General features: G+C 32.4%; 1 protein-coding gene across 1 annotated transcript in view; it reads left to right on the forward strand.

Annotated features, from left to right (window-relative positions):
- LOC150097811 (N-acetylated-alpha-linked acidic dipeptidase 2-like) overlaps nt 1-18,980 on the forward strand; it is a 309,838-nt gene that overhangs the window by 186,771 nt on the left and 104,087 nt on the right. Inside the window, exon 10 of the mRNA XM_090406796.1 lies at nt 14,466-14,533. Coding sequence (XP_090262922.1) covers nt 14,466-14,533 — 68 coding nt within the window. The remainder of the gene's footprint in view (nt 1-14,465; nt 14,534-18,980) is intronic.

Genomic DNA, 18,980 nt, shown 5'->3' on the forward strand with positions numbered 1-18,980 from the left:
TAAATATTATAATATTTTAGATAATTTATAAGAAGTTCTTGCCTCTAGCAAAAGGCACATGTTAACAATGATATTGGCAAGCATGGGACTGAAGAATCCATGTGTGATGGGACAGAGAGAATGCTAATGAATTATAGCTAGAAACATGTAGCATGAAAGGTGTGGAAAAGGTACAAAATTTGAATGTTAGAGTAATATGCTAAGACCTACCAGATAAGAGGGTATCTGCTATTTAGTGATATCAGTTTGTACATTTTTTTTTAATTATTATTTTTAGCCACATACAATTTTGAATACTTAAATAAAAAGGAAAAGATACCTTTTAGTTTTATTATATGTAAACAACATTTTCCTAAATGTATAATGATAATGCATTACTTCTTGTAATTAGAAATTTTGTTAATAATGTTTTGTATAAAAGAAAATTTTGTATAGTTATGCCTGTCACAAACTCTTTAATTGCGATATTTATTGGTATCAAACTTGTAAAAATGACTCACCTCGAATTTAGCTCTTATTTCTATAACTTAAAATGTTTGAGAGAAGAAAATATTAAACTTTGTAACATGCTTTTCATGCCTGTAACGAACTGTCATCTTGTTTACATAACAAGCAATGATTTTACTTTTATTTTGATATCTTGTATTTTCTGCACCAGATAGTAGTGTGCTTGTGCAAGAGGTTTGTATTTCCAAAGAGGAAGTTGATATATTGAGAGAGAGAGAAATAGACGGCTGTTGTGTTGATTACAACAGACAGGTTCTGAAAGTTGGAAGTTTAGGGGAGAAATATAGTGTAAAGGAATTCTTAAGTCAAAAAATTTTTGGAAAAGAGCATTGTGAGGGAAACAAATGATTCTCCCAAAATTGTTGGAGTGTAGATAAAAGTGATAAGAAGAATTATATAATATCTCCCAAAGTAATGCACAATTCTTTTTGATACATTAAGCAGCAAACTTATTGTAGTAAATGTTGACACTGTAAACTCAAAAAGTAAAGAACTTTTTGTTCTTCAGGATAAGAAAGAGGTTTCCAGAAGAGAAAAGGAAGGTTTAAAATTATCTTTGTATTTCAAAGAATTAGAAAAAGGAACTAATATGTTAGAGAAGACACAAACGAAGAAATACATTCTTTTTTAAGAAAGGTTTCATACATTATTTTTTGTTTTCAAAGTAAAACAGATATGAGTTAACTAATTATATTTGAATGACCATTGTTGAGAGTGAGAAAAACTACTTTATGAGTTTGAAGTTCTCTGCATTTATTTGTGTGTTCTAATCAAATCCTGTGATCCTGAATAGAAAAAATATGAAATCTTATGTGATGTTTATCTGATAGGTTTGTAGGACTTTTCTATTTAGATTATAAGTTTTATTGTTTTACAGTAGATTTGTGTATAGTGCTTGCAAATCATAAACATTTTACACACGCATACACACACACTGTTACTCCCACAATACCTAAATTTATACTATTATTATTTGTTTGTAATAAAGATATTAATTTTGCATCTTACTCAAATCCCTTAACTTATTTTTGTAATAACATCCTGGATCCAAATCTGTGTTCTTAACTAAAAACAACGAGTTAATAAACCACCGATGACAATATTGTCCAGCATGGGACTGAAGAATCCATGTGTGATGGGATAGTTCTCATGATATCATGCATTTGTATATATTCACTGGCATTGAAAGAACATTAATGAATAACAGAAGCAGATAGCATAGAAGGTGGGGGAAAAGGCAGAAAATTTGAATGTTATAGAGTAATGTGGTTCCAGACTTTCTATGAATATTAAATGAAATCGGAGTTAACTAAGAGATATGTGAATATACAGTCTAAGAGTAGTTAATGAGCAGATATTTTCAAAATACTTCTATGATTTCTTTGTATTGTAAAAACTCACATATATCTAAGTGAAATATGTTAGTTTTTTACATTTTTTTTTTTTTTTTTGGTGTTATAATATAATATAAGAATTACGTCTCTGTCATTTTATAAGTTTTGTAACGTCATGTAAATTTTATTTGATATGGTAATTTTACATTATTCAAAATATCATGTGACATGGAAGCTATATTATATATGTCACATGACATGGAAGCGAAAATATATGTCACGACACATATGCCATATTCATTGAAATCAATGTAATATGGTATATGTGTTGTGACATATATTTTCGATGTAAATCTCTGAAAACGAGCATAAACTTTAAAACCTGTAATATAAGATGGCTTTGTACTCATTGCTGAGAGAAAAGAGAGGAGGAGATGAAGAGAAACATTTGGGAAGAGAGATGTTTGGTCATCATCAAAAAATATGGATGTTGACATGTTGGAAGGCCAGAGACTCGTTGATAGTGATGTCCATTGAATGAAGTGTTCATCAATAAGAAAAAGACGAAGAAACCACGGGATAGGAAGGTCGTCATTGGAAAAGATAAGAGTCGGCAGTTAGTTACTCTATGGTGTTAAGTTAAATAATCTGATGACTTTCTTGCATTACCTTCCAAGAATAAGGAACTGTGTGGTAAATGTTTGCTGAAGTGATAAACGGCATCTGTTGTAAAAGCTCAAGAAAATGGAACTACACTTGGACTACTCAAGTAATATGTTTCCAATTCTTTTTATATATTCTTATTGACTATAAGAAAGATTACACTTGTTGAGTTGAGTGTTAAATTTTATTGGTAGGATTGTTTATATTGTTGAATAGGATATGAGAAAGAATTGTTTGAATCCATTATTGTTAATTTTAAATTTGAATATAAAAGATTCTTTGTGATTAATAATCTCCTGTACATAGATTAATGGGTAAAGTAAATATGATTTTATTTTTTTTTTTAGCTTCATTAATTTGTGAAAAAACATAGCGATATTGAAATCAATGCACTATCTCAAAAAATATGAACATAAATAGCTATCCAACAAAAGAATAGAATTTAAATTAAATGTTATTTTAGGCCACAACTCTACCTTTAATTATTGGTTAAAAGGAGAATACCTCAAATATTTATTATAGTATCATAAAAATCTCGCACTAACATATATATATATATATATATATATATATATATATATTTAACAAATGGTGCAGGTGACACGATGAACTCCTACACGATAAAAATCAATAGGGTCGGATTAGTTTGAAGTAAAGTACTATAATATTGTAACAATATAATTAGGAAGCAAAACAACTGTTGATATATCCTGTCATTAGTGAATAAAATAAAATGAACTATTTTAATATATGTGCTTCTGTTATTCAAGAACTGTCATTCTTCCTGCCATGTGTAGTAAGTGTTTCTGTTGATGGATAAATATTCTCCCTACTTCAAGAATGTAGGCCTGTTTGTTTCCTCAGTTGAATTCTCTGTTATTTTAAAGAAAGGATGACTATGAAAATTGTAAACTGATAATTCAGTACTGCTATGCTTAATCCCATTGCAAACAGATTGTTTTGTTGCTTTTCCTGAAATGTAGTTTGCAAAACGTTTTTCAGCGCCCCCCATAAAATAAGTTTCCACGAAAAATTTTATTTTGTTAAAAGTACAAAATAGTTTATATGCATATATAAAAATAAATTTTATTTAACAGTAGTAGAACATTGTAATCACTGAAATTCATTAATAAGGAATTTTTAACAATAAACATTTTCAAAAATGTTTATTCCTTAATATATAAATACAACAGAATATGTTAAGAATACCAAGCAATTTTTAAAACCTGGTTTTACTCTATTTCCCAAGTAAGCAAACAAGTCAAGTTTGCGCCTGCAAGTGATGCAAGTCTAGCTGATCCTACAGGTAGTGCAAGACCTGGACAACTCGTGGTAGACGTGGAACAAGCTCCGATCACTAATCTTAATATTTTCCTTTAATGCCAAAACATATCTCCAATAAGGGTATGTATGATGTTTTGTATTAAAGGCAAGGGGGCACTACCCAGACCGGTTTCGACCTTTATTGAGGGCTCTTCAGTGGGAGCTAGGCTAGAAATACCAATACCAAGATTTAGTAATACAGAGCTCGTAAGTATTTTACCAGAACAAGTTGCCATAAGGTGTTTTAACCTTATTAAATAAGAATCTCTGGAGGAGATATAAATGTAGAAAGTATTTTACCTTGGGTATATAAATGTTAAGAATACCAAGCAATTTTTAAAACCTGGTTTTACTCCATTTCCCAAGTAAGCAAACAAGTCAAGTTTGCGCCTGCAAGTGATGCAAGTCTAGCTGATCCTACAGGAAGTGCAAAACATTTATATACCCAAGGTAAAATACTTTCTACATTTATATCTCCTCCAGAGATTCTTATTTAATAAGGTTAAAACACCTTATGGCAACTTGTTCTGGTAAAATACTTACGAGCTCTGTATTACTAAATCTTGGTATTGGTATTTCTAGCCTAGCTCCCACTGAAGAGACCTCAATAAAGGTCGAAACCGGTCTGGGTAGTGGCCTTTAATACAAAACATCATACATCCCCTTATTGGAGATGTGTTTTGGCATTAAGGGAAAATATTAAGATTAGTGATCGGAGCTTGTTCCACGTCTACCACGAGTTGTCCTGGTCTTGCACTACCTGTAGGATCAGCTAGACTTGCATCACTTGCAGGCGCAAACTTGACTTGTTTGCTTACTTGGGAAATGGAGTAAAACCAGGTTTTAAAAATTGCTTGGTATTCTTAACATTTATATACCCAAGGTAAAATACTTTCTACATATATATATATATATATATATATATATATATATATATATATATATATATAAACAAAAATTACTTTTATTTTAATATAAAAAGAAATATTACATAAAGATAATTTGGAGATATGCTTTTAACTATAAATGTAAATATAGTATAAATGTAGATTTATTTTACATATTTAGCCGCCACAAAATTTTTAATAATATCTTTAATGTGTAATGAATCTATAATATTTTCAATTGATATAATTGATAAATCCGTTAGACGCTCTCCAGACATTGTTTGACGGCAAATAATTTTTTATTAGTTCCAGTTTTTAAAAACTTCTTTCCCCTGATGCTACGGATATTGGTAATGTTAAATAAATACGCATCATCACAATCGCAGTATTCGGAAATGTGTCGGTTAATTTATTTTCGTATGTATAATTTAAAACATCCTGAGGAGCGATTCTTTTTTAATAAAACATTGCAAAGTTTTTAATTCCTCAAATAAAGTCATACCATCAATATCGCAATTGTCGGAATTTTGATTGTCGCTCAGTTTTAAGTGCAAATCTTTACAATGTTTCGTTAAATCTTCATCGCTCCAATCTTTTAATTTGCTAATGGCTCTTATAACTTTAAAGACCTCGCTATGTTGTTTTAAGAGTATGAATCTTTCCGTGACTGAAGTTATTGTCGTGTCTAAAATCACAAAGAAAAAATTTATTTTAAAATTTTGTTTAGGATCACGCATTGTCTCATCTGATGCTTCATAACCAAACATTTTTGTTTTTGTTCTTTTGCGAATGTCTGGAAAAATAGGATCAATATTAAGATTGCTTGCTACTTCTTTTGCAGTTCTAATAATATTTTCAAAATATTGGTCTATTCGGCGAGTATTTAATTCTTGTATAACATAATCAAGATTTTCTGTAATTTTTCCTATATCAAATGTCGGATTCTGCATTATTTTGCTTGCAACATTTCCGAGACTTAAGATTTCGTACCAAACATGAACAGAGCAAATAAATTTAAACGAATAAATCTTTGAAATTAAGTTGTCTGCCTGAACTCTAGAATCGATATCTTTAGTTTCATCTTCCGTAATATCAAAAAGAGCTTGGTAAATTTCCTTGATATTATTTTTAAGTGGCTTTATTGCTTCTACTCTACTTTCCCACCTAGCAGAAAGTGGTTTCAAATTTAAAACATGAATATGTTTTTTTAATATAGCTGAACGTTTCACAGATATCGAAAAATAATTATATAATTCCTGTATTACCCCAAAAAAATTTAGTTTCACAGGATATCTTAGCTGCATCATTAACTACCAAATTTAATGAATGAGCAGCACATGGAATAAAAAAAGCCCTTGAATTTATTTCAAGGAATTTTTTCTGCAGTCTTATGTTTGCCTCGCATATTTGAACCATTATCATAAGCTTGGTCGCATAAATCCGAAATGTTAATATTCAATAATTTTATTTAAGTTAAAGGATATTACATCCCATATTATTTCATAGCCGAATAAGAAACTCAAGAGTTTCATGCCGAATATAGTAAATATATAAAGTTCGGCGAGTCCAAGCGTAAGCAAATACCTGGATAATGTTACAACTGACCCTTTAGGGAGTGCAATACTGAGGCAATTCATGGTAAGGGTGGAGGAAGCTCCGATCACTATTCGCTTGGACTCGCCGAACTTTATATATTTACTATATTCGGCATGAAACTCTTTGAGTTTCTTATTTGGCTATGAAACAATATGAGATGTAATATCCCTTAACTTAAATAAGTTATATGTCGCCGAATTGAAGCCTTTGGCTCTTCATTTAATTAATAATTTATTAGGACACCTTCTTGGCAATTCTCATAATAGGGTATAAGTAAGTTCTGTTTGCTACAAACTTGGTATTTCTAGGTCTACCTACTCACTGATGAGACCTCAATAAAGGTTGAAACCGGTCTGGATAGTGACCTTCTCTCACTCATAATGTAGAACAGTAATACAGCTCCTAGGAGCTGGGTTTCACATTATGGGGAAATATCAAGAATAGTGATCGGAGCTTGCTCCACCCTTACCATGAGTTGCTTACGCTTGGACTTGCCGAACTTTATATATTTACTATATTCAGCATGAAACTCTGAGTTTCTTATTCGGCTATGAAACAATATGGGATGTAATATCCCATAACTTAAATAAGTTTATATGTCGCCGAATTGAAGCCTTTGGCTCTTCATTTAATTAATTTTAAATAATTTTTTATAAATTGAAATAGTCCTTGCCGATGGTATCTTCTACAGATTGAAAACCCAAAAAATGTTCAGGAATTTCTGATATATTTGTATCTTTATTTTGATTAACAAATCTAATAACAATAGATAATTGTTCTGTGTGGCTCCTATCCGGAGTAGTGCCAAGAATTAATGAATAATATTTCACCTCTTTAACCATTTCTAAAATTTTTTTGTTTTATAGCTTCAGAAATTATGTGGATGATTTCATTTTGTATTTTATCACCTAAATAATGAGCAATGTTCCTTTTTTGTGATGTTTGGATGCGATGCAAGTGTTCTGCCATTAGCGAATCAAATTTAGCGACAGTTTCTACTAACTTTAAAAAATTGCCGTTATCATTTTCAAAAAGTTTTTGTGAAGAACCTCTAAAAGCTATACACTGTCTTGATAAATATTGTATTATGTAGATTAACCATTCTATAACAGATTGCCAATATTTTTTCTCAGTTTCGTATAATCTTTTGTGTGCAATCAATAGTGCATTTCTTAATCAACGACATTTTAAGTTTGCTGTATTTTGAACAGTTTTTAATGTGCGCGGAACTTGTCTCGTGTATTTTTAGTATATGACTCAAATGTTGCCAATCGTTACAACCGTATTCATTAGTAAGTTGGGAATTTTGACTACCAAATATTTTACAATAATAACAGAAAACCGAATTTCGCGATTCTGAATAAACTAAATAACTTCGTAAAAGTTTTTCTCCATTTGCTAAAGTTCGATAATAGTATGAATCGGAAAATTTGCAGCCAGATTCATCTTTGGGAAATTCTTTATTAACTACTTGACGCGGGCAATGCTCAACTAAACAATCACTAACTTTGGTAGTTATATGATTCGGCCAAGTACCTGGATCGTTAACATTAAAATTTGAAGTTTCCTGTTTCGCTGAATCGGAATCCAATATTTCTTCTGCTGCAACTTCTGTAGACAGTCCAGTTTCATTTTCGCATGTAACATTTGTTTCTTCATAGTTACCTTGTGTCCTCTCTCTTTTTCTGGAGTAGAGCTACATGGAGTACTTGCTTCGTCAGAACTTTCTGTTCTTCGTTTTTTATGTGGTCCTGAAGTTAAAAAAAATTTATTCAGCGATCCAGCCAGTTTATGTTTCAGTTGTACTTGCTGCAATTGTCTTTTCCTGTTTTGTGCACCAGATAATTTCTTTGGCTTTTTTTCCGACATCTAGGGATTAACACGCTTGGTTAGAGTTTAAAATAAGAAGAGTGTTAAAAGTTGTCCACCAGAATAAATAATAATTTCTGAAATATTCCCTTAAACTTATTTTTTAACCTCTTAACCGACTATTCTTTTTAAGTTGAATGGCCCAAGACTGACTTTTTTTTTTTATTACAGAATTTGATTTTTCAGATGTTTTGAATAATAAATATGTTTACATTTTAGACATTTTTTGAAAATTAACATGTAGAGATATTACCCACTGATTGATTTCTCAGTGATATTTATTTAATATTTTTACATTCTGGTAATTGTTTAATAATTAAGAAATTTCTAGAATATTAAAATTATTTATTAAAGAAATTAGTAAAAGGACCCCAACCCCAATGTCTTCCAACCAGAACAAATATATAAATAAATCTCTTATTGAAAATTATATATTTTCTAGACGTCTACCCAACATAAGATAAAAAACTTTTTGTTTTCAAAATAAGATAATTAACTAAAATGAAACAAATTTAACTGATTTTCAAAATTAGCAAAAATATAACAGACGTACGTACTTTACGTGAATAATAAATCCAAAATCACGAAAAATTTACTAAACAACGATAAATATATTTTGTGAAACAAAAGGCAACTGCACAGTAACACTGTAACGCACAAAATTAAATGATGCAAAAATACACCAAAAAAGTATCAAGAAAGGGCCAATTGTAGTATGTGTAAACAAACTTAGATCATCTAAAGAGTTTTATAGCTCATAAATAACCTATATTTTATTAATTTAATTCGATCCGCATCAGTCTGACGCGCAGATAGTCTACCCCACATATATACGGGATTTTTAGCTATGGTCCCTCAGCTGATTAATATGTTTATAATTTATAAACTATTATCTTCAAAATTTTATTTGTCTATCAAAAATCCAAAAATAAGTACACAAAATCAAAGTCAAAAATTGTCCAAAGTCACTTAAACACAGAATACAATACACTCAATGTTTTACATTCAAAATTGAAATGACGCTGAAAAAAATGTAAGTGCATATTTGGATAGACGCTATTTCGTCTGTCCAAATTCTAAGCGGAATTTAAGAAAACGAACATCGTAATATACACCTATGTTTCAGACTAAATATTTTTGGATAGATCAGTGTTTCTGAAACTTCAGATTTGTTCTATTAAAAAGAAATAATTTTTTTGTTTAAATGTACATCTAAATTCAAACAAAACAGACATTTACAACGAAATATTTTTATTTATTATTATTATTATTATTTTGATAAGGGTATTTTGAAAAGATACTTGGTAATAATGAAAGTTAAAGAAGGGGTACAACCCTTCTTTAACTTTCATTATTACCAAGTATCTTTTCAAAATACCCTTATCAAAATAATAATAATAATAATAAATAAAAATATTTCGTTGTAAATGTCTGTTTTGTTTGAATCTAGATGTACATTTAAACAAAAAAATTATTTCTTTTTAATAGAACAAAGTTTATAAAGATTCTATACATTTTTACTTAATATAAATAATTTATCATCAATGAAAGGAGTGAAATTGCTTATTTCTATATCTGCTCTCTTTTGTGCATTTTATAAATCCGGTCTTTAACCAATGATTCATACTCAACAATTTGAAAGCTAAAAAAATTACCTTATTTACTCGAATATAACTCGCACTTTTTTCTTAAAATTAAAGCTAAAAAATCGTGCTGTGAGTTATATATGGGGATTTTCGGAAACTAAAGTTTTCAGGAAAAAAAAACTGAAAATGGGTATGACTTACCAAGAAGCTTCTATTCTCCATCACTTCTTCTGTCCTCAAGAGCGGTTTCCTTGTATGCAATCAAAGTTATCTACCCAAATAGAGTCATCTTCTTTCCCATTATATCAAGCAAAAATTACCAGTAATTTAAGACTTGAGATACGTAATGAACAATCCTTGACAAATTACTAATGAGAAGTGAAAGATGTGCATGATTGTAGGCCAATAGAGAAAAAGCAGCTATTAAAAAGTGCATATGATTGGTGCGGTATTAACAAAAGATCGCGCGACCCAAACAAAACAAGCTGACAATTGAATTGAAATGCTAATTCTCTTAAACCGATTTCCATAATATCTGAAATGCATTTACTATATATTTTTTAGTTTTAACACGTTCATGACGAGGGGGGGGGGAGTGTCAAGCAAAACCATATGTTGCACCTGCAACATGTGGTTTGTTGAGTGTATATGGCAGTTTCTGTTGGAGGGAAAATGGGATTCATTAGTTAGTGTTTATATTCCCAGTTGTCTGTAATTGCACTATTTATTGAGAAATATATTACACAGTCTGCAAATGTCTGTGAACCTTATCCAGTGACATGATAAAACTAATTGGTTTTCCTGTTTCTGCAGTATAATGGATGGCATATTGTTTACTGCAGGGAGTGAGTTATCGCTCCAATGTGAAATTTGGGGCGATAGAGACTCGCAATTTGAGTAGGAGAATTCATGCATAATATAATTTAATATATATATATAGGCAATAAAAGTTTATGAAATTCACATCGTATGATACTTTATGGGTTGTTTCCTTAAGTATCTAATAAGTGGGTTCTAAAATGTTTAGTTTTAGTATGTATGACTATAATTTTTTTATTAATATAATATAAGCACATATTTCACTGTCAATGGGAAATGGCGCCTTTTTTATTTGCTAACTAAATGCTGTATTTTTATAAAATATCTTGTGGCCGTAATACGGCTGAACGAGCGCCCTTATTAAGTAGCGCTGTGAGGTAGGCTGCTTCTATGCTACATCCTGTGGATGTTACTGGACAAAGCACAGCATAAGAATGAATTCACGGTCTGTCAAACTAACAATTTCCACTAAAAATATAATAAACAATCAAGAATATTTATAAAATTTTCGCTGAGTCGATGCTTACTCTATGAAATAAAATCTGTGGTAATATTGATAACGTTTCACTTCAAACAAATTATAATAAAACTGGTGATGTATTAAGTTAAATTTGTTGTTAGATTATTAAGAATTCATAATAATTTGACTGATTTAAAATTTCATTTTTATTGCATTAACTATAATTTGTAATTGTGTAATTTATATAGTACGATATAATTCAAGAATAAGAAAATTTAATATTTTTTTTTATTATTTCCCGTGGTGAAATGGCACCCCCCTATCTTCAAACGCCCTTGTGCGGCACACAATCTGCACAACCGCACGGCTCGGCCCTGTGTAGTGTAGCCACTATAAAACCTATACCTCCATAATTGAACATTTGTAGAGTTTGCATATCATTACTGTAAATGATATTCGATTAATTAAATTCTTTATTTTGATATATTTGGAGAAATATCTGACCTTAGCTAGAATAATTAAGATAAGGTTTCTTGTATTGAGTTGAACACTGAAATCTGAGATCAGTAATAGCATTTTCAAAGGACAAACCTGGTTAGCATTTTGATGTTTAAAACTATGATGTACAAAAATGAATCATCCATGTTCTGGATGTCTGGTGTGATTTGTTTGAAAAATTATTAGAGGTAATGTACAATACAACAGCAACTGAAAATATCTCCAAGAAGAATGTAATCAGGATTACATATCAATGCATGAGGTAGAAAAAAGCCATCAAAAGGTGAACTGAAGGGAAGGGGGAAGTAAAGCTGGAGTAAATGATGTGGGATACTGACTAATATCTGCCACTAAAATTCAAACAAATTTCATTCTGCTACAGCCAGATATGTCTACATGCAAAGTCACCTTAGCATTAATCCATAAAACACATTGGCAGCATTCATGTGGAGCTTACGAAATCAGTACCACTATCACTTCATCACAAGAATTAATAAATTCTGGGCTGTGGATGATCCTCTACATTAGCGTTTCTCAAACTTTTCCTACGACGGAACACTTCACAAATTCTGGAATTTTAATGGAACACCTTAGTTAGAATCGAGTATCACCAGTCTCATATTCAATGTAAAGCCAAGTGCACACCATCGCTGCAGCAGATTGTATCACGTCGCAAAAATGCGACAGCACACACTACAAGCATGCTAGGTTGCAGCACATCACATTGGCCTTGCTTGTGACTGCACGTTTCGAATAGATACCTCTGTACTTCACTCGCGCTTGGAGGTGTCAGCAACTGCAGGCAGCTGAGTTAAGACCAGCATGCACTGATCTTAATAGCACAATCCATGCACAAAGTGAGGAGTGTCTGATTTTCAAACATGTTTGCTAATACTCCCAGAGATATGGAAAACCCTAATGAAATCTTTAAAAACAAAAGAAATTAACTTTAATTCAAACTACAGAAAGTTCCTTAGCAACAGCTAGCTAATCTTGTACATGTGATAAGTGTTTCACGCACGTTCGATACTATTTTATTTGTAATTAATCTAGTCAGTTTTTTACAGTTATTCTTGTCAGTTTTATAGTTACACATAATTGTGAGATTGTTTCAGCCTATATGTAAGTGCCCTGAAGACGCCAACAGTTAAAGTTTGGCAAAACTAGTTGGTTAAGTTAATAAAATTGATCAACACTTGATCTGTAAACCGAAAATATTATTACTAATGTTTGAACTTGTCGCAACATTTAAAACCATTCCATGCTCATGTTAATTTGGATAATTTTTCACAGAACACTTATTCACTTTCCACGGAATGTAGTTTGGGAAACGTTGCTCTACACCATACTCCAAAACTGCAGTAAGTAAAAAAAAAAATATAATAATTAAAAAAACTGTCACTTAAAAATTGAAGTTTCCAAGCAGTAAAGTGAAACACATTCTGGCCACAACTTCTCTAAGATCATGGTAGTCATAAATTTATCATTGCAGCCACTTACAAAAGATGCTGTCATCACTTCAGGTCAATGTCATAATTTTGCTTTCATGTTCAGTCCAGTTCTTGTTCTATAAATCACGACTCGCATCAAATGTGGTGGCTATGACATATTTCCTTCAGTGGCTAATAATGTTCATTCAGACATGGCCAGAATTCTGACAGAATGTAAACCTCCCAAGAGAGCAGCATTCCTCCTAGAAAAAAATATGAAATTTTATCCTTAAAAAATTGCACAATAGCAACAAAAGAATCATAACCAAAGCAGATAAGGGTAATGAAGACTATCAAGACTCCATTAATATCAGATCTTATATTTTGGTCTTTTAAGGCACTTCTTACTCTATCAATCTATCTGGATCTTTGTCTTCCTCTTGGTTTTGTTTTGCTATCCTATCCTATTTTGTTTTGGTGGCCATACCAACTGAGATCAGCTCTTCTAACACATTCCTGAATGCTAATTGGGTTAATTTCTTTCCTGTTATCCTCATTTTGGACATGATATTGCCATTGAAGCCATCTGTTCACTCCCTTAATTTTTCTTAGAGCATATCTGAAGTCTAGTATTTGATTAAGCATTTTATTTCTAACTCAGCTCTCAGATTCATATGTTAAAATTGGTTTGAACACTGTCTTGTATACAGCTAGTTTTGTGTTTTGACTAATTTTTCTCCTATTCCATATAAATTTATTCATTTGACTTCCTACCATGCCATCTTTGATTCTGTTGTCTATTTCCATATTTGCCATCTTCACTAAAAATTGTTCATGAATACCTGAGATGTTTTACTTATTCTGTAGGTTCTTCATTTAGGATGCAGTCAATGTTTTCAATATTTCTGCCTATTTTCATTGTCTTTGTGTTTTATTGCTGATTTTCATGCCAAATTTATTATAGTAGTTTTTTAATTTAGTCTGGTCAAGTTGAGCAGACCATTATCAAAATTTCCTCTCCTTTATTTCGATATTTCTGGCACTTATATATGCATTTCAACATCCCCTTGAACCCATGGTTACCCCCTTACATTTTGAAACTGCATTCAGTATTGTATTTGGCTGCAATTACATTCAATTAATATATTAGAAAGCTAAATTAATTTTTAAATGTGTGTATCTTAACTTGACATGGATATATGTTTGGGGTCTGTCACCAGATTACATTTAAAGAAGTATTTATCAAATGCAAATATATGGTAAATATTCATATGATAGTGAGTTTCAAGTGAGCACATCGTTTTATGGGTACTGTGTATATATTATTTAAAAAGTGACAGTTTTGCCACACATATCTAAGTCATGTTACTCTTGTAATCCTAATGCCTTTTTGTGCACAGTTAAACTACTCATTCTAAGGTATGCAGTGGTTGGTTTATATCATTTTTTTTTTCATTATAAATTGACCATAATTCCACACATTTTCTTTGCAGGCAATATTTCAATCAATGTTGCAGCATCATCACTAATGTATAATGCCATTTACAATGCAACTAAAGAGGTAAGTCAGGTTTTCATAAAAATATATTAAAAGTAGCATGTATTTGACCAATATTTAAAATGTGTATATTATGGTTACATAGTAAAAGAACATTTTTTCATACCTTAATAATGATTAATTTGCTCAGAAGTATTAAACCATTTTGGGAAGTTGCAAGATTTTTATGCCTTAGCAGGTTTCAGTAAGAAAAGAGAAAAAAATTACTAAATATAATTTTTGGGTGAGGTGGGGGGGGATTTAGAGAATGAAAAATTTAAAACTTTACATCAGTTAGTTCTAAATTATTTATTTCGTGTGCGAACTACAGAAAATGTAAGATCATACATATAAATGATTAAAATGATTTAGTTCTAAATGATTGAGTATTAGGATCTTGTTGAATCCTTTATACTGACCTTAAAGATAGCAATACTGTTAAAACACTGAAATGTAGCCATGAAAGGATACTGTATCACCTGTTTTACATAAATTCTACAAATAAATAAACAAATCTTCTAAATATTGACAGATTTGTAAAAATGTTTGCCCAAGGCAGGAAGTTTGTGATAGTAATTAGGGGAACATCTACCTGAAGTGTCATATTATTATTATTATGTGATACTTTCAGGGAGCCCAAGGGACTCATCGAGGGAGAGCACCTACTCTACAACTATCTGTCTCTGCCACTCAATCCACCAACTACAACAAACTGCAACTACCATCATCATCATCATCATTTACACCAATGCCATCTACTGTCTACCACCGGCATTTTCACAGACATTCACAAACATCCATGCCCACCACGACAGGATTTGAACTCCAGCCTTTTGGCTGGAAAGCGGATATGCTAACCACTCAGCCAAACCTCCAATTTCATCTGAACCCGCACTGTTCTTCTAAATTTGCCTTTAGCAGTGCTTCTTAATTTCTTGTCATGTCTCCCCTTGAAAATATTGAGGCTTCATGACAGAGGTCATATAGACTGATCAGTATCGCAAGAGTGTTGATTCAGATATTGGAAAAGATGGTTAAGGGCAAAACTCAGGCCGGATGGCTTAGGACAGTGTTTCCCAAACTTCTGGATGTCAGGGCCCCCTTTGGAAAAATTAAAATATTTTGCCCCCTCTCGAAAAAAAATCGTAATATATATATATCATCATCATTCATTATCATCATCATCAAATTCCTGCCATGTACCCTCAAGGGGTGTACAGGATATGACAGTACTACATGAAAAAATTACATCATTACTAACTTCCTATCTACAATTTTCCTCCAAATCAGTCTGTTACTTGTCAAGACTCCAACATTATCAGATCTTATATTTCTATCGTCTAAGGCACTTTGTACCATATCAATCCACCTATATCTTGGTCTTCCTCTGGGTCGTTTTCCTGCCAACCTGGCAGAGAACACTTGTTTTGCTAATCTTTCCTCTCCCATTCTATTTAAGTGACCATACCATCTGAGATTAGCTCTGCTAACGCATTCCTGGATGCTGACAATGTCAAGTTCTTTCCTAATATCCTCATTTTTAATATGATATTGCCATTGATGCCATCTGTTCACGCCTCTAATCTTTCTCAGGACTCTCATATCTGCGGTCTCTAGTCTTTGGTCAAGTGTTTTACTTCTGACCCAGCTCTCAGATCCATAAGTTAAAATTGGTTTGAACACAGTCTTGTATACAGCTAATTTAGTGTTCCGACTAATTTCTTTCTTATTCCATATGAATTTATTCAATTGACTTCCCACCATACCAGCTTTGCTGATTCTGTTGTCTATTTCTATATTTAGTTTACCATCTTCAGTAAAAATTGTGCCTAAGTAGCTGAAATGTTTTACTTGTTCCACAGGTTCTCCATTCACAACACAGTTGACATTTTCAATGATTCTGCCTATTTTCATTGTCTTTTTTTTTTATTGCTGACCTTCATACCATATCTATTACAACAGCTATTCAATTTAGTCAGAGAATCTTGCAGATTTGTAGCGGATTTATTTAGAAGTATAACATCATCCGCATAAAGCAAAGAGCTGACATTAACATCTCCAATTTTGATATCAGGTTTAATACCACATTCCTTCATAATGTGATCCATATAGATAATGAATAACAGAGGGGATAATGTACATCCTTGTCTCACACCAGATTTAACATTAAACCATCTTCCTGTACTTCCTTCAATTCTAACTGCTGACTCACAACTCAAATAAAGACTAAGTATTGCTTGATATAATGCCCCATTGACACCATATAACTGCAGCATATTGAATAGCTTCTCTCTTGGCACCTTGTCATATGCCTTTTCCAAATCGACAAAACTTAAATACAGATCTTTGTTATATTCCCATGCTTTCTCGACTATTTGTCGTAAAGTGAAGATCTGATCCTGACAGCCTCTATTTGGCCTGAATCCAGCTTGTTCTTCACCAAGCTTTTCTTCCACAATTCTTCTCAACCGTTTCTCAAGTATACTTGCATAGATCTTGCCAGGAACACTCAGTAGGGAAATACCTCTGTAATTCTCACATTCAGTTTTATTTCCCTTTTTATATATAGGTACTATGAGAGCTCTACTCCAATCATCGGGAATTCGTCCCTCTGTCCAGGCTTTCTGAACTATGCAGTGCAGCCACTGTAAGACTTTTATACCACCATACTTCAGCATTTCTGGTCGAATATCATCTACTCCTGCTGCCTTTCCACATTTCAAGCCTTTGATGGCTTTTTCTACTTCAAGTATGGATATGTATTCCTGACTGCATGCCTGGTCAGTGTTTTTTATCACTGTGCTGTCATCACTGCTTGTTTCATTTAGCAGTTTTTCAAAGTAATTACTCCATACTTCAAGGATATCTTTTTCTCCTGTTTTCATTTCACCTTTATCATCTCTAATTCCTTTTAGCACTCTTTCCTCCATTCCTAAGCTTCTTCAACAACCTCCAGAATATTTTGCCACCTTCTTGATATTTATTTTCTATATTCTTGCCAAAGTCCTCCCATGACTTTTGTTTAGCTAGTTTTACACACTGTTTAGCTTTCTTACATTTGTCTCTGTATTCTGCAAGAGTAAAAGCTGACTTATTTGCCAGGAACTTTTGATATGCTTTCTTCTTTTCCTTCACTACCTCTTTAAGTTCCTGTGTCCACCAGGGAGTTCTGATTTTTTTATCCTTGCACACAACCTTACCACATGCCTCTCTGGCAGAATCAATCAATGTTTCCTTCAGAGTTTGCCACTGAATCTCCAAGGTTTGATTCCTGTTCTCAAACTCTTTCATTTTCTTTTCAATAATATTTCTGTATTTTAGTCTACAGTTCACATCTGAGAGCTGCTCAACTTTTATTCGCTTTAAAACTTTCTTACATGTTATTCTTTTCAATATGAAATTCAATTTTATCCTGCTCAAGACTAAATAGTGATCACTTCCAATTTCAAATCCTCTGTACACTCTGGTGTCCTGCACCAGGGAGAAAACATCACTATCAACAATAACATAGTCAATGAGACTTTTCTTATTCCTAGCCTCTTCTCTCCATGTGAATTTGTGCACATTTTTATGTTGGAACATGGTGTTAGTAATAACCAGTCCATGTCCTGAGCAGAAATCCAACAGATATTTGCCATTATTATTAGCTTTGCTCTTTTCTCCAAATTTTCCCAAAATATTTTTGTATGTCTCACAATCATTTCCTACTCTACTATTTAGATCCCCAACAAGGAGCAACTTTTCCTTTTTCATTGTGTCAGTTGCTTTTTCTAAAGCCTCAAAAAATTCCTCCACTTCTACCTTAGTAGAACCTTCTGTGGGACCATAGGCACAAATAAGTCTCATTGTCCAGTTCCCCATTCTCATATTTGCCCACATTACTCTACTTGAGACTGACTGCCATTCAAGAAGATTAGCCTCGTATTTTGTGTTGAATACTATGGCTACTCCTTCTTTTCCTTGATTGTCATTGCCTGAATATAACATTTTGTATTTATTGCTCAGAAAGATCTCACCAGTTTTGATCTTTTTTGTTTCAGTCACCCCTATTATGTCGATCTGGTACTTATCTAATTCATCAGCTAGCTCCATTTCTTTGCCATTCAGGATTCTTACGTTGATAGTACAGATCTTTAACTCTGGTGATGTTGAGTTGGGGTTTGTTTTCAGATTTGTTCCAGTAGCTGACTTTTCGCTGTTCGCCCTGGTTCCCTGGCGAAAACAACGGGGGCCTTGTTTAACCGGGCGACGCCCCAGCCGGCATGAAATTTTGTCATGTTGTACCATCATTTTTTATTTTGGTTTAACCAATAAGAATACAATTTGGTTGGCTAAATCCCAAATTGCCAGTCCATCCTCGTTCGTTCAGTATCAAAGTAGATACCCAACAGGTTGCACCACGAGAAGGTGAGGATTGGACATTAGGTCAGAAGCCCTGGTCGGTTCTCCGCATTCCTTTAAAGGCTATGTG

This window comes from Typopeltis vanoorti, chromosome 17 (assembly GCF_054136105.1).
Source record: "Typopeltis vanoorti isolate ZY-2024b chromosome 17, IOZ_Tvanoo_1.0, whole genome shotgun sequence".
Classification (NCBI taxonomy): Eukaryota; Metazoa; Arthropoda; class Arachnida; order Uropygi; family Thelyphonidae; genus Typopeltis; species Typopeltis vanoorti.